General features: G+C 46.4%; 3 protein-coding genes across 6 annotated transcripts; 2 read left to right on the top strand and 1 right to left on the bottom strand.

The window, feature by feature from the left end:
• Positions 1 to 509: 509 nt before the first annotated feature.
• On the top strand, positions 510 to 8,688 carry LOC118094971 (sulfotransferase 1C2). Of its 3 annotated transcripts, none has more exons than XM_035135790.2 (8): positions 522 to 962; positions 1,099 to 1,273; positions 4,648 to 4,776; positions 4,876 to 4,973; positions 5,789 to 5,915; positions 6,689 to 6,783; positions 7,688 to 7,868; positions 8,355 to 8,687. In XM_035135790.2, exons 2-8 carry the CDS (start codon positions 1,102 to 1,104, stop codon positions 8,465 to 8,467), a joined length of 915 nt encoding a protein of 304 aa, XP_034991681.1. In that variant the 5' UTR covers positions 522 to 962; positions 1,099 to 1,101; the 3' UTR covers positions 8,468 to 8,687. The 3 variants fall into 3 exon arrangements, with proteins under 3 accessions (XP_034991683.1, XP_034991681.1, XP_034991682.1); XM_035135791.2 differs by having other exon boundaries at positions 905 to 966; XM_035135792.2 differs by lacking the exon at positions 1,099 to 1,273 and having other exon boundaries at positions 510 to 962; positions 8,355 to 8,688.
• Positions 8,689 to 10,560: 1,872 nt separating this feature from the next.
• On the top strand, positions 10,561 to 18,939 carry LOC118094963 (uncharacterized). 2 transcript variants are annotated; one of them, XM_035135775.2, is made up of 12 exons: positions 10,563 to 10,818; positions 10,922 to 11,033; positions 11,869 to 11,962; positions 12,309 to 12,363; positions 12,671 to 12,811; positions 13,575 to 13,735; positions 13,874 to 13,972; positions 14,169 to 14,314; positions 14,740 to 14,914; positions 15,929 to 16,041; positions 16,132 to 16,216; positions 16,410 to 18,939. In XM_035135775.2, exons 1-12 carry the CDS (start codon positions 10,695 to 10,697, stop codon positions 16,464 to 16,466), a joined length of 1,362 nt encoding a protein of 453 aa, XP_034991666.1. In that variant the 5' UTR covers positions 10,563 to 10,694; the 3' UTR covers positions 16,467 to 18,939. The 2 variants fall into 2 exon arrangements, with proteins under 2 accessions (XP_034991664.1, XP_034991666.1); XM_035135773.2 differs by having other exon boundaries at positions 10,561 to 10,818; positions 16,132 to 18,939.
• On the bottom strand, positions 18,362 to 20,711 carry NUPR1 (nuclear protein 1, transcriptional regulator). Its single transcript, XM_035135780.2, has 3 exons — positions 20,487 to 20,711; positions 19,347 to 19,498; positions 18,362 to 19,030 (listed from the first exon to the last, which is right to left on the bottom strand). The coding sequence occupies exons 1-2, from the start codon at positions 20,587 to 20,589 to the stop codon at positions 19,356 to 19,358; spliced, it is 246 nt and encodes an 81-aa protein (XP_034991671.1). The 5' UTR covers positions 20,590 to 20,711; the 3' UTR covers positions 18,362 to 19,030; positions 19,347 to 19,355.
• Positions 20,712 to 20,780: the final 69 nt, after the last annotated feature.

Genomic DNA, 20,780 nt, shown 5'->3' with positions numbered 1-20,780 from the left:
GCTGGAAGTGAGTCTGGCGGGGGGGGGGGAGGCTGTGTTGCAGCAGGAGAGATTGATCACCTCCTCTCCACATGACATTTGGGTGTTTTAAATTGTACCCCACCTTGTTTTAGGTCTTAAATGGGGCAGTTGCAAATGGGTTTCCCGCATAGTTTGTGCTTGAGAGGGTCTTTGTTTATGAAAAACAAACGTATTTCTGTTGCATGCTCCTCTCTTATCTGAGCAACGAAACATTTCCAAGGCAGTGCTGTGGGGTTTTTGCAGCGTCAACAGACTAACAATGGGTGACCTGTCCTATTTCTCCCTCATTTCCACCACCTGCTTATACGTCACCCCTACAGATAGCAATAATGTGGTATGGCCAGGAAAGCATCACAGAACAACTAGCAAAGCAGACTAAAAACATATTGCAGAATACGCCCACAATAAAACACCACGGGGTGGACAGTAGCAAACAATATTTGAGGGTTGCTCTAAATTGAACAAACAAAGGTTGAGCCTTTTCTACGGTATTGTGGCGTGTAGTGGGGCAAAGCAGTGGCATTGCGTGGTTTGCTGGTGCCCAGGGTGCCTGCCACGGGGGCAGGGGGCAGAGGGTGAACACCACCACCCATGCAGGGAGGAGCCCAGCTAGCCGACACAACATCTCCTTATCTAGACTTGCAGGATTCCTTGCCCTGAACTGAGTAACTGCAGATCAAAGGTCGAAGGCCCTTCCCTTGGTATGAAGTAATGTGGTGGGGCAAAGTTTAGCCTGGCCTGTTCAGGAAATACCTGGGTTTGCTTTGCTACCTGTGTACACACGCTAAGGGGTTAAATTATCTAGGGTGGAGACTGAGCCAAAGCATACAAGAAAATTCAGCTGGGGAAGCACATGCAATTCCTGGGTCATGAACTAACTTCGGGAAACAAGAAGAAGACAGAAGAAAGGAGAGAAGTGCAGCTGTCTGAGCAGAGAGCTGGTAGGTGGGCATGAAGTTTTATTCCCGTACCGTACTAGGATTTGGCCCTAAAGGCAGTAAGGGAAACAGCACCAGCTCTTTGGGGGTGACGGACAAGGAATGGGTCATATTGGACTACAATATCTTTTGTTTCCAGGTGATGGAACTTGAATCAGGACCAGGAGATCTTGGCCCCACGCCTCCCAAGCGCACAACCCTGGAGGAGATTGAAGGGGTCCTTTTCCCCAGCATATTATGCAAGCACTGGAGTACCATACAGGGCTTTAAAGCCCGCCCTGACGACCTTCTGATCTGCACTTACCCTAAAGCAGGTAGAGGGGTTCATAAAGAGGAAACAAGGAAAATTGAGCACGGCAGAGGGGAGATACTCAGGGAAGATAAGGGATGGTGGGGCACTGGACGAATGATGGTGGTGCTTAATTTGAATGGCAGCATAAAAGACAGTTTAAAAGAAATTTCAATTACAAGACTATAACAATTACATACCTATAACAGAGCCAGCGTGGTGTAGTGGTTAAGAGCAGTGGACTCGTAATCTGGCGAACTGGTTCGTTTACCCGCTCCTCCAAATGCAGCTGCTGGGTGACCTTGGGCTAGTCATACTTCTCTGAAGTCTCTCAGCCCCACTCACCTCACAGAGTGCTTGGTTTTTTGTTTTTTTAAAAAATTAATCTTTATTTTAATATCTCAGAATAAAACATTATTTCACACATTAAAATACAATTAATTGATTTAAGAATAATCTATACAGAAAAAAAGAAAAAGGCAAAAAAGAGAATCAAAGAAGATCAAGAGTAAATATATTGCCGCATAACTATACCAGAATGAAAAAACAAAAAATAAACAACAATATATGCTTCCACCACCTTCTACACAGAAGTATTGTGTTTCATTATTCTACTGGTCTGTCCTTTGATAATAAATTGTCATTTTTCCTTTATATACAATAATTTTCCACCTTAAATTTTTCCACCTATTTTCATATCCTGCTGGGTTAGTCTTGGCATAACCATGTTATTTCCTATACCTGATTTTCTTAAATACTCGTTTAAACACTCCCGTTGCATCCTAGTCTTATCTTTTGAATTTTGTCTTATCAAATCTGTTAGTTTGGCTAATTGCAGGTATTCACATAATTTGTCTATCCTATCGTTGGTATAGTGGGTTCTTTCCAGGCTTTAGCAATTACTACTTGAGCCGCTGTTGATGCATACAAGTAAATATTTATTTTGTCTTGTGGAATATCATTATCTAATATTCCTAGTAGGTAAGATTCCGCTTTCTTTGAGAAGGGTGTTTTTATAAGTTTTTGATGTGAGGGCGATCTGGCTGCGGCATCTGTCACCCCATTGATCGCCAGGGTTGATTCGGCTGATCTGGCTGGCCAGGCGGGTGTCCCCTTCCTCCCTCACCGCTCCATGTGCGTCCCTCCCAAAGCTGTGCGCTCGGTGGAAGAGGACGGCCATCCCAGATAGAAGGAGTGTACCGTTCTTCAGTCAAGGGTATACGATAGCTGCGCTCCCCTGCTAGAACCTCCAAACAAGCACAGAGTGCTTGTTGTGGGAGAGGAAGGGAAAGGAGAATGTTAGCAGCTTTGGGACCCTTTAGGGCAGGGGTCCTCAGACCTACCCGCCTTCGGGCCGGAGGGCGGGGGAGTGCGCGCACAGTGGGCCAGAGGGTGGGGGAGTGCGCGCCAGTGCGCATGCGCACACCCATTTACTGGCGCGGTTGCGTGCTTCCAGGCCGGAAAAATCGCCAAAAATTGTTTGTGCGCATGCGTATGGGCCTCCCCTGACCCGGAAGTGCACCTCCCCGACCCGGAAGTGCACCGGAAATGACCTCTTCTGGGTCGGGAGAGGCCCATACGCATGCGCAGAAATGATTTTTGGCGATTTTTTTTCCAGATCTGGAAGTGCGCCGTCACGCAGCGCGCCGCAAGAGCGGGCGGCGGGGGTCGTCGCGGGCCGGATTGGGAGGCCAATTGGGCCGCATCCGGCCCCCGGGCCGTGGTCTGGGGACCCCTGCTTTAGGGTCACGATAAAGCGGGATATCAAATCCAAACTCTTCTTCCATTCCCCCCCATTAACCCCCTAGAGCTTCCTCTTCCCTCTCCACTACTAACTACTAAGCTTGTTTTCCACCTTCCTAAGCCTATTTCTGAAGCCACTTCTCTGTTCTGCAGCCCCGCTTTCCATCCGTGTCCAACTTCACCTCCATGTCCATGCCTTCTCTGCCTCCTTGTATGCAACCCCCCCCCCTGCACACAAACCAAAACCCATGGTAATTTCCTGCACCACAATGCTCCCACTTTTTGCAACTACCAAGCACTCTTTTCACTTCCTGCCCAATTATGTAGCCACCATCCCCTCCTATGCAAACTTTCATCCCCCTGCCTTCAGTTTCAACCCCGTTCCCAGGCCTCCTGCTCCCCTTTTTGCCTCCCTGTTTTCACCTTCATTCTCTTTGTCTCCTCTGCCCATTGCCTTTCCTTAGCTGTCCCTTGCACACAGGCCACCCCATTCCCATGCCTTATCCTCTCCTTTTTCACAGCTCCCTTTGCACACACACATCATTATCAGCTTCACCCCCTTTTTGTTTTCTTCTCCTCCCTCCTTTTTCAGCTCGCCCTTGTGCACAAACCAACCCCATTGACATGCCTCCTTCCCACTCTTATTCTGCTGCTTACTTTGCACACACGCCACATGATGATCTAGGTTATGGTATCTTTAAAAGGAACAGAATCTTAAGAGCAAGGCCACCCGTTAGCTTATTCATATAACACTAAATTCAGCTGATGGATGTTTGTGCATATATGGGTGTCTGCTTATTAATAATACGTGTCTTCTAAATTGCTGCATTGAATCTGGAACTTCATGTTGAAGACAACACATGGAAGCAGGAGTGAAGTACATTGTAGGGCGGTACTATGGAATACCTGAGGGTTCTGTATCCTTTATCTCTGTCACATGAGGCAGCTAAGGAATTTAAAGTTTAAAACAGCCTTCCCCCCTCCCTTTCTGTATCTCCCCTTCTGACTGCACTCAAACAATGGCAGATGTTTGAGTAAAGCAGGAATGGAGCAGCAGTGAGGGGTTGTTTTCAAAACAAACAAACACATTTTTAATTAGAAGAAATAATCACAAAGCACCAAAAAGTTAACACAACAGAACCTTTAGAAACTCTCTTTTCTCTGTACTGGAATATTGTTTTAAACTGCCCCTCCCCTACCTGTTTCACCCTCTGCTCACTCTACTCGGACCTCTGCCATTGTTTAAAACTACTTTTTCCCTCTCAGTATGGCTCCAACGCTGCTATAGCCAAACCTCTGCAGTTTAAAAACCCAATATCCCTCTCAATGTTTCGACACCCCTGCTTTACTCAAACTTCTGCCACTGTTTTAAACCACCACTTTCCCTCTCTGTGCTCCTCTCTTCTCACTCCTGTGCTATGGCCATTCGTGTTGTGCAACCTGCCTTCATGTTTGCTCCCCTATTTCACCCTGATTTCATGCAAATCTATGTAACGATGCAGCGCTACAAATCCTCCAAAGGGGGCTGTGTGATGACAGCCTTAAATTTGTATTTATATAGGAAGATACATAATTAAGTGTAAAAGACTAGGGTAAAGAGGTATGTCTTATGGGCTTCCCATAGGTCTTCATTGGATTCCCATTTTCCTCTGGCAGGGACCACCTGGATCCAGCAAATAGTGAGCATGGTTCAGCATAAAGGTGACCTGGAGAAATGTAATCAGAAACCCATCTATGAGCGGATGCCCTTCATAGAGATGCCCCCTATAAAACCTTTTCTTTCTGGTGAGTAGTGGGTGCTGCTTAACTTTTGGGAAGAGAGCGGTGAGGGTACAGTGAAGGGCTTATCATCATGAGGCTGAATTGTGCCCTCTGTTCTTTCAGGTGTTGAACAGGCAGAGCTGATGCCCTCTCCACGTATACTCAAAAGTCACCTCCCGGTTCAGCTCCTTCCCCCTTCTTTTTGGGAACAGAAATGCAAGGTCAGGATAATTCACCAGGGTGAGATTGATGAAAGGGCAAGGTTTAATCTAAACCAATGTTAATATCTCAGTCCTGTTGTTTTGATATTCTGGCACTAAGCCATGATCATATGGAATTGTCACCAAAAGAGAGGATGGACTCAAGAGCATGGGTGTCTTCTTTTTGCCCTCGTCGTTGTCTTGCTTTTGCTTTTATCACGGAATAATTTCAAATTCTAAACTTCGATATTTTGAGTAGTGGGCTGGCCTTGTGTGAATTTGTCCTTCCATACAGCTTTGAGCCTTCATACCTCTTTCCCCTAAAATGAATTAAACACCAGCACAATAAACATGAGGTGCTTGTTGGGTTGGTCGTATGGCTGCTTCTGGTTTCATTCCACTGAGCAATGAATGAATAAATGAATGAATGAATGAATGAATGAACATACACACACACACACACACACACACACACACACACACACACACACTCCAACCCAGGCACCCCCAAACTTCGGCCCTCCAGATGTTTTGGACTACAATTCCCATCTTCCCCAACCACTGGTCCTGTTAGCTAGGGATCATGGGAGTTGTAGGCCAAAACATCTGGAGGGCCGCAGTTTGGGGATGCCTGCTCCAACCCAACCCAAATAATATTCTTAATAAAAATAGCATCACATGGGCTTCCATTTAAGAACCATCACTTCATTTAATGTTTAAAAGCAAGGCATAGGTAACTGCTGGTGAAATGAGTACAGATTGGAGCTGATAGGATGAACGAGAGTCCTGGCACCTGGAATTCTCTATTCTCTTTTCTTTCGGATGTATTTCTGCAGGTCATTTATGTGGCCAGAAATGCCAAGGACAATGTGGTCTCCTATTTCCATTTCCACCACATGAGCAAGATAATGGCAGAGACTGGAACATGGAATGAGTTCCTGGAGAATTTCATTGCTGGGAAGGGTGAGTGGAGGAGGCAAAGAGATGGGAGGAAAGAGGACATTACCCTCAAGAAGCTTCCTTAGGCCAGGGAAAGAGGCCAGGATCCCTGGGCTCAGTTTTCAGTGATATGCTGAGAATGGGCCTACTGAGATACCTGTGCAGTGGTGGTTATTGCCCTCCATGCTACAATCCTTTCGGATGAAGATTAGTTTTTAAATTTAAAAACAAACATAAACATAAATGTACCTCAGAAGGAGAAAATTGCTGTATTTTTCACTCCATAAGATGCACCTTTTCCCTCCTAAAAACCGAATGCAAAATGTCTGTGCGTCTTATGGAGCGAAGGCACTGGACGGCAGCGGGATCCCTCGTGCGGAGGGATGCTCTGCCGCCGGAGCGATGGCTCCCAGTGGCGGTGGAGGGATGAGCAGCCCGAAATCAGGCTGCTCCCCCCTCCACTGCTGCCGCCGACAGTGGCATTGATTCAGAATTTTTTTTTCTTGTTTTCCTCCTCTAAAAACTAAGTGCATCTTATGGAGCAAAAAATACGGTGCGTGGTTCCGCAAAGCCCCTCACTATATTCTTTCCTACCTTGATATTAGGTAGAAAGGGTGGTGGTGGTATTGTTTTTGCTTTTTACTATGTTATGCATTTTTGTGTGATCCCCGGATGAAGGGCGATGTAGAAATATAATGTTAAAAAATAAAAAAATAACTAAAATATAGTCTCTGCATCAGGACAGAGGGAGGAAGATGTGAGACGAATCTGAGATGCCACGTTCACTTTCTTTGCAGTTGCCTGGGGCTCTTGGTCTGATCATGTTCGTGGTTGGTGGGAGGCCAAGGACTGTCACCCAGTCCTCTACCTCTTTTATGAAGATATGAAAGAGGTAAGAAGGTCTCTCTCTCTCTCTCTCTCTCTCTCACACACACACACACACACACCTCAAAGATGGTACTTTCTGACGGCAGTGCCGCAGTCTAGCAAGAAACAAATGTGAGGGGGGCACTTAGGCATTTCCAAAAATGGACACGCATCACGAAAAAGAGGACATTTATTTGCATGCAATGTGCACATGCTGATGTATAGGCATAGTTGCAAATATTCCAACAATTAAAAAGGTCAAGGTCAAGGGACCCCTGACCGTTAGGTCCAGTCGCAGACAACTCTGGGGTTGCGGTGCTCATCTCACTTTACTGGCCGAGGGAGCCGGCGTACAGCTTCCGGGTCATGTGGCCAGCATGGCTAAGCTGCTTCTGGCGAACCAGAGCAGAGAACAGAAACGCTGTTTACCTTCCCGCTGTAGCGGTACCTATTTATCTACTTGCACTTTGATGTGCTTTCAAGCTGCTAGGGGGGCAAGAGCAGGGACCAAGCAACGGGAGCTCACCCCGTCTCGGGGATTTGAACCGCCGACCTTCTGATCAACAAGCCCTAGGCTCTGTGGTTTAGACCACAATGCCACCCGCATCCCTTATTTAAACAATTACTGTAATTTAAATAGCAACACAGTTATAACGCACCATTGTGAGGAAGACTGTAATCGGGTGGCCTGTGTGTTTGATCAGTCTGCTGTTCTGATGCAGTTGATGGGCATCTTCGAGGCCCCTGCTCTCCTTTCTTGTGCTTCTCCATCTTCCACCTGGACTTGGACCAGTCAGCCTTTCAGCTAGAGAACTGTCCTCTGTTAAGTAGGAGACACAGCCTCCCTAAAGCCAAGGAGGTGCCTTATGGTAAACTCTCTATCACTAACAGGCCTAATCCTCCTTCCCATGTTGTCTTTCTCTCCCTAGGACCCAGCCCGGGAAATCCGAAAAGTGGTCCAATTTATGGGCCTAGAACTCCCAGAATCAGTTCTGAACCAGATTGTGCAGCACACAAAGTTTGAGAGCATGAAAGCAAACCCGATGGCTAATTACAGCACCATGCCCTCCTTTCTCATGGACCATACTGTGTCACCCTTCATGAGAAAAGGTGAGAGAAAACAGGCCTTAGGGGACTGTTTGGAGAATTTGCAGGAGGGGGAGGGAGTGTTGTCACATTCTAAATGGGGCAAAAGCAAAGTCCATAAGTTATTTTTTTTTTATTGGGGTTAGGAACTGGTTTTGGCTTGTTGTTTGACAATATCAGAAGTGTAGAAGCAATTGCCAACCATAGAACAGGGGGCTGGGGAGATGAGAAATGTTATTTGTTAGGTGAGGTCAAACCCTGTAAGACAATTAAAGTAATGGGACCTGAAATTACCTAGTGGTTCTGCTCTTGCTAGGAGGGCAACAGCAAGACTCAGCAGGCTGTGTTTGCTTTGGAACATTTCCCAGATGCTCTGCAGTGAACTGCAATTGTGGCAGAAGTTCAGGGTCCCATAAAGACAGAGTATGAAATGCAAGACTCCTAGGAAAGGCACCTGGCAAAACCAGGCTGTCAATGTTTTTCTTTTCTGACCTGGTTTACCACCTGCAGGCACTGTCGGAAACTGGAAGAAGCACTTCACAGTCGCTCAGAGTGAATGGCTAGATGACGCCTGCGCTCAGTTACTGAAGGGCAGCGGCCTGAACTTTCGCACAGAGCTATAAACACACCTCTATGCCCCACATCAGGACCTTCACAACAACAGGCCTGGAGTGCTGACTTGATCTGCATTCAGTACAATACAGGACTGAAGCCACAAGCAAGGCCCACCCAAAGTGATTTTTGTGGGCATGGTTCCTATTCCATTTTAGAATATGTGGCTGTCCTTTGTTTGCTTTTGCAAAGTAAATAAACAAACAGGCTTGCTCTGTTGCCATGCTTGCTTTTCTCCTTGTTCAGAGAATAAGCCCTTAGGTAAAGGTAAAGGTCCAGTCGTGTCCGACTCTGGGGTTGCGGCGCTCATCTCGTTCAATAGGCCGAGGGAGCCGGCGTTTGTCTGCAGACAGCTTCCAGGTCATGTGGCCAGCATGACAAAGCTGCTTCTGGCGAACCAGAGCAGCACACGGAAATGCCGTTTACCTTCCCGCCAGAGCAGTCCATATTTATCTACTTGCACTTTGATGTGCTTTCGAACTGCTAGGTGGGCAGGAGCAGGGACCAAGCAACGGGAACTCACCCCGTTGCAGGGATTTGAACTGCCAATCTTCTGATCAGCAAGCCCTAGACTCTGTGGTTTAACCCACAGCGCCACCTGGGTCCCTAATAAGCCCTTACAGAACACAAATAACCCCTCCTCTGAAAGTGCTATTTGCACTGGTCCGAAATCCTCCTTGTTTCCAAAAGAGAGACCATAGGCTGGAGTTCTGCGGCTGTTCTGCTTGCCTTAGGGCAGGGATGAGGAACCTGTAGCCCCCCCAGATGTTGCTGGACTACAACTCCCATCACCCTTCACCATTGGCAATGCTGTCTAGGGTTTGATAGGAATTGGAGTCCAACAACATATGGAGGCCCAGAGTCTGTTTCTCCACACTTTAACCCTCTAAATGGCAAGACAGTCTGTTGCTGAAGGATAAGGCCATGATGGAGAAAGGTGGGCAATGATTCTTACTTCCTTGCATTTTTTTTTTGACAAGGCTTGCCTCCTGTTTTCTCTGGCAGTCTTCAAGCAGAAAATTTACATTTCTCAGCAGGAAGAGCCCACTTGGCTCCCTTCCAAGTGATGTATGTAATATGTAACAAGACTTACATAAAATTTAGAAGTACCTGTTAAGAGCTGGAGATACGACTCCACCTGTGAACTTTGGATTGCTTAACAAGTGGTCCCACTCGTTTTTTTGAGCGCCTGGCAGACAACCGTCATGTTGGGGGCAAAAATGGGCGGGGTGCCCCGGACCTGAAGGGTGTGTGAGTTTCCTGATTACAGTGTAATGCTAGAACTTCTGCCCCATTTTCTGACAGTCCTGAACTGTGGCATTTGACCAATATATTGGCACGCTGCACTAAATTTTTACTCACTCTAGTTGGTGTGGCACAACAGCAAACACCCATAAAAAAATTGGAGCAGCTTACAACAATTGTACATAAAACCATGTGCTAAAAACCATATAAAAAGTTAAAATCTGCCTTGCCAACACCTGAAGATTTCCCTACAACGCCTCTCTCTATATATAAAAATGACGGTTCAATGGCACACCTAGAATTAGTTGTATGTTTCTACAGCAAATATTCCTTGTTGAGAGTTTTAGTTACATAATCCTATGTTGAGGGGAGGTAAACACATGAAAATCAATGGACTTTTAGCCTTGCTTAAATCTGCATAGGATTGGAATGTGAAAAGCGGCATAACAGACGCAGGTTCAAAAGGTGTAGCGCTCCCTACATCGGTATGTCGGGAAGAGCTGCACCACACGAATCTATGCCTTTAAAAAGTAGCCCCACCACGCTAAATATCTTTTGGGGGTGGAGGACATCATTTTTAAGCAAGCGAGAGGGAACACCTGCCGCTGCCTGGTTCGAGCTTTCCACCTCCGCGTCTATTTCCACCGGTATTGCCTCTTACACCGAGGTTCTTGCTACCCGCAATCGGGAACTAGAAGTTTATGCACACAACCATCACGACTGAACCCCCTTTGGGTTTCGCTCCTCGTTTGATAGGCGTCTCAGACCGCGTTGCCCCATGGGAACTGTAGTGTCGCGGTGTACACCTGAGTCTACTTAAGAGAGCGGCAACGTCTGGGCTTCACTACCTGCTGGGCGCGATGCCTTATGGGAAAGACAAGCCCCCTTTCCCCACGCGCGCGCAGTGCCTTTCGGGAGCTGTAGTTTCCTTGCTTCCGCTCCGCTTCCCAGGCTTCCTTGCCGTTTCCGTTGGCTCCTCGCTCTCCGGTAGCCATGCGTGGGGGCAAGGGTGGGAAGCCCCGCGAGGCCGCGAACCCGGCGGCCGCGAGTGTGTCTGAATCCGTGACCGAGCGGGTCCTGCGGGAGGCGCACTCGCTTTATGTGCATCCGGGTCATGGTGAGAGTTGGGGATGGGGCAAGGGGTGTCTTTCGGGGGATGGGGTGCGTCTGAAGGGTTGCGTGGGGGGTGCAGGAGCTAACCTTTCCCCTCCCCCTCCCAGGGCTGGTTTCCATTGGGGAGCGCCTGGGCCTGACTCTGCTCCCACCACGCCGCAAAGTGACTGTCATGGTGATGGGCAACCACAGCGCTGGCAAGAGCAGCTTTATCAACTGGTGAGCTGAAGAGGGATATACAAAGGAGGGCAAAGGGACTCATAGAAATGGTAGGGTTGGAAGGGACCCCAAGGGTCATCCAGACCAACCCCTGCAGTACAGGGATCTTTTGCCCATCATGGGACTCGAACCCACGACCCTGACATTAAGAGACTCATGTTGGGCAAACCCAAGTGAGCTGGAAGCAGAGTATCGTGCCAAGGGGTGTGTTGGCATGGGTGCATGCAGTGCCGGATTTATGTATAAGCTAAATAAGCGATAGCTTAGGGCCCCACTCTCTTGGGCCCCCCCCAAAAAAATTTAAAGGGAAAAAACCACTGGATGTACATTTCCAAAATTGAAGATTAAAAACAAATAAAATAAAACCTACATACAGCAACAGTGGCAAATGGCTTTAGATACCTGTTAGGTATATAAATTACCATATAGCATATATTCAACATGAAAAACAGTGGCAATTTGTTGTTGACAAAGGACAGCTGGACATATAAAGGGCCCCATTACCTTCAGCAGCTTAAGTATTTGATGACTTGAGGAAGGTGTTGCTGCTGAATAGGAGGCATTGGGGTGTCTGTAGGGCTGGTTACTTAACACTGATACACAGTAACAAAGGATACAGGTGTCATTTCATGGGACACCTTGGTGTTTATGCAAGATATAGTATGCTATGAATTATTGATAGTTGATGGGTTGGACAGGACATTCTGAGTACCAGAGGACTGGCATTCATATTGGCTGTCCACAAGATACCCAGGGTAGTTTTGTGGTGGGAATGGGATCAAATGACATTTCCATCATTGAAAAACATCTTGCTCCTTTCAATGTTTTCCTGCAGGTATGTTGAGGAGCACATTCAACGAACCGGTGTAGCTATTGAGACCCAGGGTTTCACCTTCATCACTAGTGGAAGGAAGCGAGAATCTCTCACGGTGAGAATTTCCTTTTCTGATTCACAATGCTCCAAGAGAAAATGACTGCCCTCCTGCAGTGCTCTGGACTGAGGATGTAGAAGTTACTGATATCAATAGGCAAGGAGTTCCTAAGTATAGGTGGTGCCACACTCACAAAGATTGATTTCTTATAAATGTGTAACAGTATCATAAGCAGTTTAGTGGATAAGGCGAACTGGAATAACTGAAGAACTTAAATAATGAATTCACGATTACCATATAGGTTGGACCTATGGCCATGATTTTGTCTGATCTTTTCAATGCCATCTGTACTGTAGTACAGTATCCTATGTTCTAACCTCTTCTGTTTCCCCCCCTCTTACAGGGTAATGCCACACTCCATCTGTACCCCCATTTCCAGGCCTTGCAGAGTTTCAAAGGTTAGTTGCAAACAATTCAGAGCAAGGAGTGGACCTCTGCATTAAACGGTGACATGAATTGTTCCTTAAGGCAGGCAACTGGCATCTACAGGATTTGTGGGTGGCTGTTGAAATCATGCCATCAAATCATTGAGATACGTGGTGTTGTGGAACTCCGCCACCTTAAGTTACACCACCACAGTGGGTAGATGATTTGGAGTACGGTGTTTGTTTTCCGGAGAGGTAGAGAACAGACACAGTGCTTAGCATCTGCCAGTGGTAAGAGCCTACTTCAGAGTCTTAATTTTGCCTCCCCTCTTTCTTTTAGGTGTGCCAGAGTACCTGAGCACTGAGATCTGTACCTCTAAGCAGAAGCAGTTCCCCCTGGTCACTTTCCTTGACACACCAGGCTTGGTGGACGGAGACATGAAATATCCTTTTGATGTGGAAGGGGCACTTATCTGGTTTGGTGAGTGTAGCAGTGTGGATAAGGGGAATGGAGTTGTCTCCTGCTGTAGATTCTCTTAATGAATTCCTCTTTTGGAGGCATTATGCCTCTGAATACCAATTGCTGGGAATTGTGCTCGGGTTCAGCTCGCAGGCTTCCCGCAGGCATCTTGATTGATCATTGTGAGGACTGAGTGTTGGACTAGATGGGGCTCTGGCCTGATCCAGCAGGCTTTCTTTTTGTTCTTAATCCAGAGCAGAGATGAGGAACCTGTAAGCCTCCAGGTGTCATTGAACATCAACTCCCATTATCCCTTACCATTGGCTGTGCCATCTGGGGCTGAAGGGAACTGGAGTCCAGCGACACCTGGAGGGCCACACTTTCACCATTCCTGATCTAGAAAATGGCAGCGGGAAGAACTGCCATTCTGGATCAAGCTAGTATTCAAAAGAAAATGGACCTGTGTGCGGAGAACTGGATTGGAGGTATAAAGAAAGGAAACTCTGGGGTACAAAGATGTGGTGGTTGGAATCTGGAGGGGAAAATAGATTTTTTTTTTGCTGTTTTCTTTCCTAATTAGGTTTTTGCTGATTTCTTCCATAATTAGTAATAAGTGTCTTTGGGAGAATTTGTGAAAATATCTTTGCAAGTGATGAGAAAGCTTTGTGGCAAGAATTCAGAGAGAAATGTCACATTGCCACAGTGGCAGCAGGGATAATATTTTAGCATGAGGCATCTTTTACTGTAGATTAACTCACTTCTTCCACCACTGTCTTGCTTCCAGGCCAGCTCTGTGACCTCATCCTGGTCTTTTTTGACCCCATGGGACAGGCCCTTTGCAAACGCACTCTCAACATTGTGGAGAAGCTCAATGAGGGGCACGGAGACAAGCTGCATTTTTACCTCAGCAAGGCTGATGAGGCGGGTGCAGAAGGTGACAGACAGGTACTCACAGGGTGAGGTCTTGGGGATAATGGTCAAGAAAGGGGAGATAGAATATCTGTTTCAATACGGAAAGCAGCCTAGAGCAGCACAAGGTCTTCCCCTTTTTTCTTGATTCTGATCTGTTCTCTTTCCTGACAGAGGGTGCTGATGCAAATTGTCCAGGAACTCTGCAAGCGCCCAGGCCTCAATAAGTGCGGGTTTGATATGCCCACAATCTACATCCCCAACTCTAATAAGGTGAGTGGCAACCCTTTGCCATTTCAGAGGGGGGGGGTAGGCCTCCATGAAGTAAAGTTAACGAAAAGGTGGAAAGCCTTGGGAAGGGGGAAGAAAATATGTAAAACAGTTGCACCTTGGTGTGTTTGAGAAAAGTTGAGATGTTGTATGGGCTACGAATGGTGGTGTGTGTAACCAGCCTCACACTGTCCCTCAGCCAAGCCGGTGCGTTAATCAGATTGAGGAGATCTGCCGAACCATCGAGAAGACAATCAGCCAAACTGTGCAGCACACACTCAACGCTTTGGAGCGGGACTGCCGCCTCATCGACGAGGCCACGCAGCGTTTGCTAGAAGAGGACAAGTAAGAGGGAAGCGGGAGATGAATGTCTTGAACGTTGCCATATTCCTCATAAGAGCTGGAGCTGCTTGTCAGTCTGTGAAGGGGTCAGCTGTGAGGAGCAATTGGCAGGGAGCAGGGTAGCACATCAAATCACAGGTGGAAGAATGGAGGGTGAAGTTTTTATGGGATGAAAAGGCGGGTTGGCAAGCCCACCTGGCCGCCCTGAAGTGAAATGCATGTGGGAGGGATATTGAGCAGTTAATTAACATGTGTTTGGGCCCGGAGAGATCTTCTCTAGAAATTGTGAATTGAGATAGGAGAGGAAATCAAGAAATGCACACCTGAGTGCATTAGGAGTAGCAGGATTTGAGTGCCTGGTACATTGTAGTGGTCTTCCTCATTCCCAGATGTGTTTTGCTCTTTTTCTCTCCTCTCTCTGTGCCCAGCGAGGCCAGAAACAGCAATTTCCGTGCTCGTTTCCGGGGGGCACTGATTGGGCTGACAGGCTGCCTCCTGCCCATCTTTCTCCTCGTGACCTTGCTCTTTGGTACAGCCTTTGCTCGCCAACTCTGGACTTTGGTATTGGGAGAAGAGCAAAGCCAGGCATTAGAGCTGTCCATGGTGAGTGCTTTTTTTGCTTACCTTCCCTCGGTTCAGCTTCCCATTGCTCCTCCGTGCCCTGTAATCACTATTTCTCCCATGCTTTCTCAGGATGCTCCTCAGTTAAGCTCCATTGCACTTTTAAGTTTATGGCTGGAGCCATGTATTATCCACAGTGTAAAAGCAACATAGTGTAGCACAGGCATCCCCAAACTTCGGCCCTCCAGATGTTTTGTACTACAATTCCCATCTTCCCCGACCTCTGGTCCTGTTAGCTAGGGATCATGGGAGTTGTAGGCCAAAACATCTGGAGCGCTGCAGTTTGGGGATGCCTGGTGTAGCAGAATCTCTGCTTTCATTTGGAGGGGCAGCGGAGAGGGGAAGCCATATTTTAGCATTCATGTATAAGAGGATAGACAGGTTTGGAAGCAAGCTTTTAAAAGGAGCAATTAGAAAATTGCCTGAAAAGATGCACATTCTTTCTTCACTTGTGCATCTCTGGAGGGTGGAAGAAATAAGTCAGAAGGTTGTATCCAAGCTTTACCCAGACTAGACCCACTGAAAAGAATGGAGCCAAGTTAATAGTGCACATTATTTTTAATGGGCATCCATTACCCTGTATACCCTGTAGTCACAAAGGCTTTGATACAGATAACTATGGCTGTGTGCAGTCTATAATTTTGCTTGTGTGCAGCATGGTTGCAGAATTCAGCGCAGTAAGAATTCCAGTTTTCTTTCTTTCATTTTTGTGTTTTTTGAAAAACAACAACTGTGGTTCTTTTAAAAGCAAACAAAATAAATTTGGGCAGCGCCTAGAACACTTGATGATAAATATAATTAAAGCATGCATGCTTATATTGCATATTTTTTGCAGGACACAGAATTTCAATTTTGTCAGTAGGAAATTTGGATTGCCTTGCCATAAAATGTTTGGATTTTCAGTAAAAAAAATAAAGCAAATAGTATGTGAGCTCTTATGATTTCCTCTGTGAATACAAACTCTTGTGTCTTAATGCCCACTATCTTATTTTTCAGCGTCCAATTGCTTCCGTGTGGAGCCTTGTCCCTGAAGAGCAAACCTTAACAGTATTCTTTGGTCTTCTCGGCCTCTCAATTCTCCTCCTGCTCTTGGCCAGTTACATTTTCAGGTAAGAAGCTCTCTTGGCTTAACACTAAGGGAGCCTTGTGCAGAGGAGACATGCACCACACTAACGTGCCCCTCCTCCTTTCTTGTTTAGGACAAAGCCTACTCTCTCAAAGAAACAGAAGCGGCAGCTGGAGGACAGGCGAGACTACGTAGTGGACGTGGTGCTAGAAAAAAAGGTTGACAGCTTTGGGAATTTGGTTTGGAGTTATGACACAGGGCTTGGCATCTGTGCCAAAGGATCATGGTTAGGAGAGGGAGGGTTCATGATTCCTGTGTGGGATTCTGGGTAATGGTAGGTTGGGGGTACCCTTCCTAGGAGAAGGGGCTGGCCAGTGTATCAGGTTACAAGTAATTCTGTTTTTTCTGCAGAGACAGCTCTATGAGGAATACCTTCGCCAAAGCATCGGCGAGCAGGACCTGAGCTGAAACCCCTCCCTAATGGATTCAAAGAGACTGCCAATCCCCTGCCACGTTAAAATCTCTCCCCTCTGAGTCACTCCAGAGAACAGAGATTTGTAAAGCAACTGTGAACCGTCCTAAGGGGCCAGTTTTTTTTTTTAAGAACACCACTTCATTGGCTTCTTATTGACTTGGCATCTGTTCCCTTTTGTATTTGACTGGATAGGAGTGGGCGCCCTGTGTTCTTCTGAACTGGGATCAATCACACCAGTGGTGCCCTGCTTCTGCACTTGTTACGAGTCCTGCTAAGGCTGCTACACTTAACTTCTAATGGGATGGTGCCTCTGGCCTTTTCTGTGGCCCCATGAGGGAGCAACCGCAGCATTGCCCAGCTGCTTTTTGCACCTGATTGAACTATGTCGCTCTCCTAAATAACCAAGTTTTTAATTGGCAACACTATAAGCTGATAATGCTCTTTTACTGGCTACTAACATCATTTTCAGTAAGCTGGAGACCACCTGTCTTCATGACCCTAATTGGTACTCCCCTCCTTTGGCAATGCACCATCTCTGCATCACTGCCACTGTGACCAGCCTGGGCCCATCCTTAGGGTGACTTTTGTCTCTGTTAAATGTCAAGTTCTGTGTCTTCATCTTCTCCTTTGACAAGCAATACCTCATACCTCTGAACGTCTCTGGGTGTTGCATTAGGACTTGGAGATGCCCATGTCATCCTCCGTCTCACACTACAAAGTGCCTTCAACTGACACCAGCTCTTGAGGGGAAGTTGGGACATTTTTGCCGATAACCGCTGTCCTCTCTCATTTGTACCTGTGCTGTTACTTAACGCTGTGAATTCTCACCATAACTGCATTTTTTAATATAAGCTATAATGTCTCCGGCACTCATTGTAGCATACTGGGAGTGTCATCCCACACATCTAGTGGCCCCTGTAAATAACTTGTACTGGGAAAAAGGGCTGTCTCAGCTAATTTCCCTCATATGGGTCCCTCAGCTGCATTCATTGATTCTCAGACATCTCCGTTGTAATCTCTGTACCTGTGCCTCATGAAATGGCTAAAGATGGTCCACGAGAGACTGATCTTTCCATCTGTTTTGAGATACTCCACATATTGAGGCAAGTAGCAGTAACCAATCATGCTGTAAGGATCAGAAATTTCAATGTAGAATGAACTATTTTTCTCTAATCCCTTGCCTTAAGAGACGTTCAAATTCGAGTTTCTAAATTGCCCTCGCAGCTCCACAAAAAATGTTACAATCGGGGTTTCAACTTCTCAAGCCCTATCCCCAAATGGGATTGTGGTGGCGCTAGTCAATGGAACAGGGGCGCAAGAGTTCAATTTCAATTGTCTTTCTCTCCCTACAAACAGAAAATAGTCTCTGTTAGTGGCAGGACACGGTATGTATGCCAACTACCAACTTCCAAGTTTGTCAAGAGATTGCTTTGCCTCAGGAAAGGAGAAGAGCCAGAATTTATGGCTGTGTCACTGCTAATCAGCTCACCATTTTGGTTCCTCCTCATGACTTCCTGAAGCTTTGTGTCTTTTGTTGGCATGAACTAGTACTAAGGTGGTGAAGGGGGAAGAGGAGGGTTGTAGCCTGAAATTTGTAAAATGTACTTGTTAGAAGCTATTTTAAAATTTGCTGGTATGAACCCCTTGCCTAGGACTTCAGTAAAACAAGTTTCTCTTTCCCCAATGTGCTCCAGCAAACATAACCACTAAGGGTGGGTGCGGGGAGGTTGGTACATTTAATAAAGCTCACTATAGAATTTGCCTTGGCTTCTTTTTTTCACCCAGAAGCTTTTAATCCTGACATGTAGCTCCTTCCCCTCCTGGTGTTAATTTCTGCTTTTTCCGCATGTTTCCTGGCCCAGCTCCATTCAAATGAGTGTCACAAGAAAACAGTTACACATCTTTATTTAATCTAGAAAGTACATTGGTTTGATGTGTGCAATTTGAATATATTGCCTTCCCTTCTGCCCTTTCTGATGCTCTGTGGATGCAGCCTTTCTATGAATTCATGCCACCCACGATGATTCTTCCAGTTGTACTACTCATAGATCACCAGCTACCGCCACCACCCCAAAATTGGGAAAAGGGCAAAGACTTTTACATAGGCAATTAAATATCAGCAAGTAAACAGGTGAAGAGTTTCCACCCCCAGGCAATATACTAAAATCTGTATATTGTTTATTTGATACATTTGTATATCAACTGCATATAACCCTTTTGTGAATTTACCTCAGGGCAGTTTGCAATACAATTTTAAAACCCCAAACCCAAATGGAAAGGCTTGGAAGGTTGTATTTTCTATTCCGAGCTTAAATATGCATCCTTCCATTGGCCTTTATGAGGTGTGAGGGGTGGCTGCTGCGGCAGTCTCTTCCTCAGTCTCATCCTCGTTGGTTTTGGGGCTGGGCTGCGGTCATCTTGACAGTCTTCAGCGTCACTCATTTGGCTGCGAGCGGTAGACCTTGTTCCTCCTCAAAAAGAAAACACCATTCTGTGGCGTTCATCTATCTCCGTTGCCGTTGTGTCCAGAACCTGAGTGTTGTGACCAGACTCAGAGCTGCAGGGGGGGGGGAGTGAGGGAAAGATTTGTCATCACAATTTCCTGAGGCCAATGTGTGTGTATTAATTAGCTTGACACCTGATCCACACCCAGTAGTGAAAAGTGAAGGGATTTTTAAATATGTATCGCCCTAAATTTGTACTGCTCCCATTGTTTTTGATTACGTCTCTCTGCCTTTAAATAAGGGGGCAGCCCCTTTTTTATAATAGTGGACATATATCTTGTTCATGTAAGTGGCGGCCGTTTTGGGTGGTGTCCTTTCATTGGCAGAAGGGCAGCCATTTTGTTGAGCAGCACAGACGAGGCCTCTCACCTGCGTTTTTCATTTCTTGGATGCTGTCCCTTTCCGTTTCTGCTCCGTGCGTTGCAGCTTCACTACTATCTTACGTTCATGGCCCCCAGGACTCGGGCGGTTTGTGTGATCCTCCGCCTCTTTCTTGGAACGACCTTTGCGGGAGGAGCCACCTGGGGGAACCAAACACAATATAGTATTCTGCATCACAGGAGGTTGGACTATAATTTCCCCAAACTGCTAATTATTTTGAGGGTGAGGGGCAGCCGTGCACTAGCTTGCATCTGCTTCTCTAGTGTTACTAGGGGTAAGGATTCTGCTGCTTTTAGCTAATGCTATTTTCACCACACCCTCCTAGCATAGGAAGCAGGTTTCTCCCAGAAAGGTGAACTGCTATCGCTTGTCCTTTGCATATGCAGTTTTCCTGGATGATAAGAGGAATTAGGTGGACAGATAAGCCCTTTAACCCTTTCCCCTGGGGTCATTTTTTTGCTGCTCTAAATCATACCCTCTAGCTGCTTTTCCACCCATGGAGGAAAAGACTTGAACAGCTAGAGGTGATTCATGCAGTGACAGTAGATCTTTGCCAGTCATCCTGTGAATCAGGCACTACCAGAGTGATTCACATTTATGCATCGCTCTGTGAAGACCATTCCAATGGAAACTTGGAGCTGTTTGTTTATAAAGAAAAACCACACCACATGACTGACCCACAACATCCAAGGATGCCTTCGCTTAGTACTGATTTGTTAACCCATTGGCATCCTTTTCCCTCCTTGCTGTAGGTAAGCCACAAAATGACTAGTAATAGTATAAAATACTATTACAGACCAGTAACCTGTTTTAACCAGCTGGAGTGGTTAAAGATGCACAAAAACTTGGCTTGCAAGGCATGTATGTGGGTGAAGCTGGAATTCAAATTTTAGGGTGGGGGATTTGTGAGAAGGGAATCAGGGGTGTTAGAATTTAATGCTGCAAACAGAGGTGCAATCTTCTGCATGGGATAACTCACAGCTTGCTGTTCAGCATGGCGGTTTTACACTGCCCCTAGTTCCCTGCCATCCTTCTATATGTTTCTTCTTTATCTATGCCAGTGTTTTTCAAGCTGGACCCAGAGCATAATTTCTACGGCAACCCTAAGAATCTCTGCAGGGCACTTACTGCTGTATCTGTCCGTCAGGCTGTAGAAATCATACTGGTCAAAGTATTCCACCTCGAAAGGCGTTGGGTGTAGCTTCTCGACTTGGACGAAAGAAGTCGACATGCTGGGACCGATCTTTTGTTGACAGCTAGCCGAGAAAAAGAAAGGAAGAAATGACAACAATCAGGAGTTGAAAGTGCTATCTGTCTTCTCTGTGGGTCTGTTTTTCTCTCACAGGGCGTTTGGGCGACAACATATATATACACTCTCAACAACACCCACAATTGCATCATCCTCTTCCACCCCTTAAAGCT

The sequence above is a fragment of the Zootoca vivipara genome, chromosome 13 (genome assembly GCF_963506605.1).
Source record: "Zootoca vivipara chromosome 13, rZooViv1.1, whole genome shotgun sequence".
Lineage (NCBI taxonomy): Eukaryota > Metazoa > Chordata > Lepidosauria > Squamata > Lacertidae > Zootoca > Zootoca vivipara.
The sequence above is the reverse complement of the archived record's forward strand: the minus strand, read 5'-3'. Positions and strand labels throughout refer to the sequence as shown.

Bases quoted from the DNA above. Each gene is read 5' to 3' on its own strand.
- LOC118094971 (XM_035135790.2), top strand. From the start codon at position 1,102: ATGGAACTTGAATCAGGACCAGGAGATCTTGGCCCCACGCCTCCCAAG. The intron at 6,784-7,687 runs GTAAGAAGGTCT...TTCTCTCCCTAG, and splicing joins TTTATGAAGATATGAAAGAG to GACCCAGCCCGGGAAATCCG. The intron at 7,869-8,354 runs GTGAGAGAAAAC...TACCACCTGCAG, and splicing joins GTCACCCTTCATGAGAAAAG to GCACTGTCGGAAACTGGAAG.
- LOC118094963 (XM_035135773.2), top strand. From the start codon at position 10,695: ATGCGTGGGGGCAAGGGTGGGAAGCCCCGCGAGGCCGCGAACCCGGCG. The intron at 10,819-10,921 runs GTGAGAGTTGGG...TCCCCCTCCCAG, and splicing joins TTATGTGCATCCGGGTCATG to GGCTGGTTTCCATTGGGGAG. The intron at 11,963-12,308 runs GTGAGAATTTCC...CCCCTCTTACAG, and splicing joins GGAAGCGAGAATCTCTCACG to GGTAATGCCACACTCCATCT.
- NUPR1 (XM_035135780.2), bottom strand. From the start codon at position 20,589: ATGTCGACTTCTTTCGTCCAAGTCGAGAAGCTACACCCAACGCCTTTC. The intron at 19,499-20,486 runs GTAAGTGCCCTG...TGGTTCCCCCAG, and splicing joins CCTGACGGACAGATACAGCA to GTGGCTCCTCCCGCAAAGGT.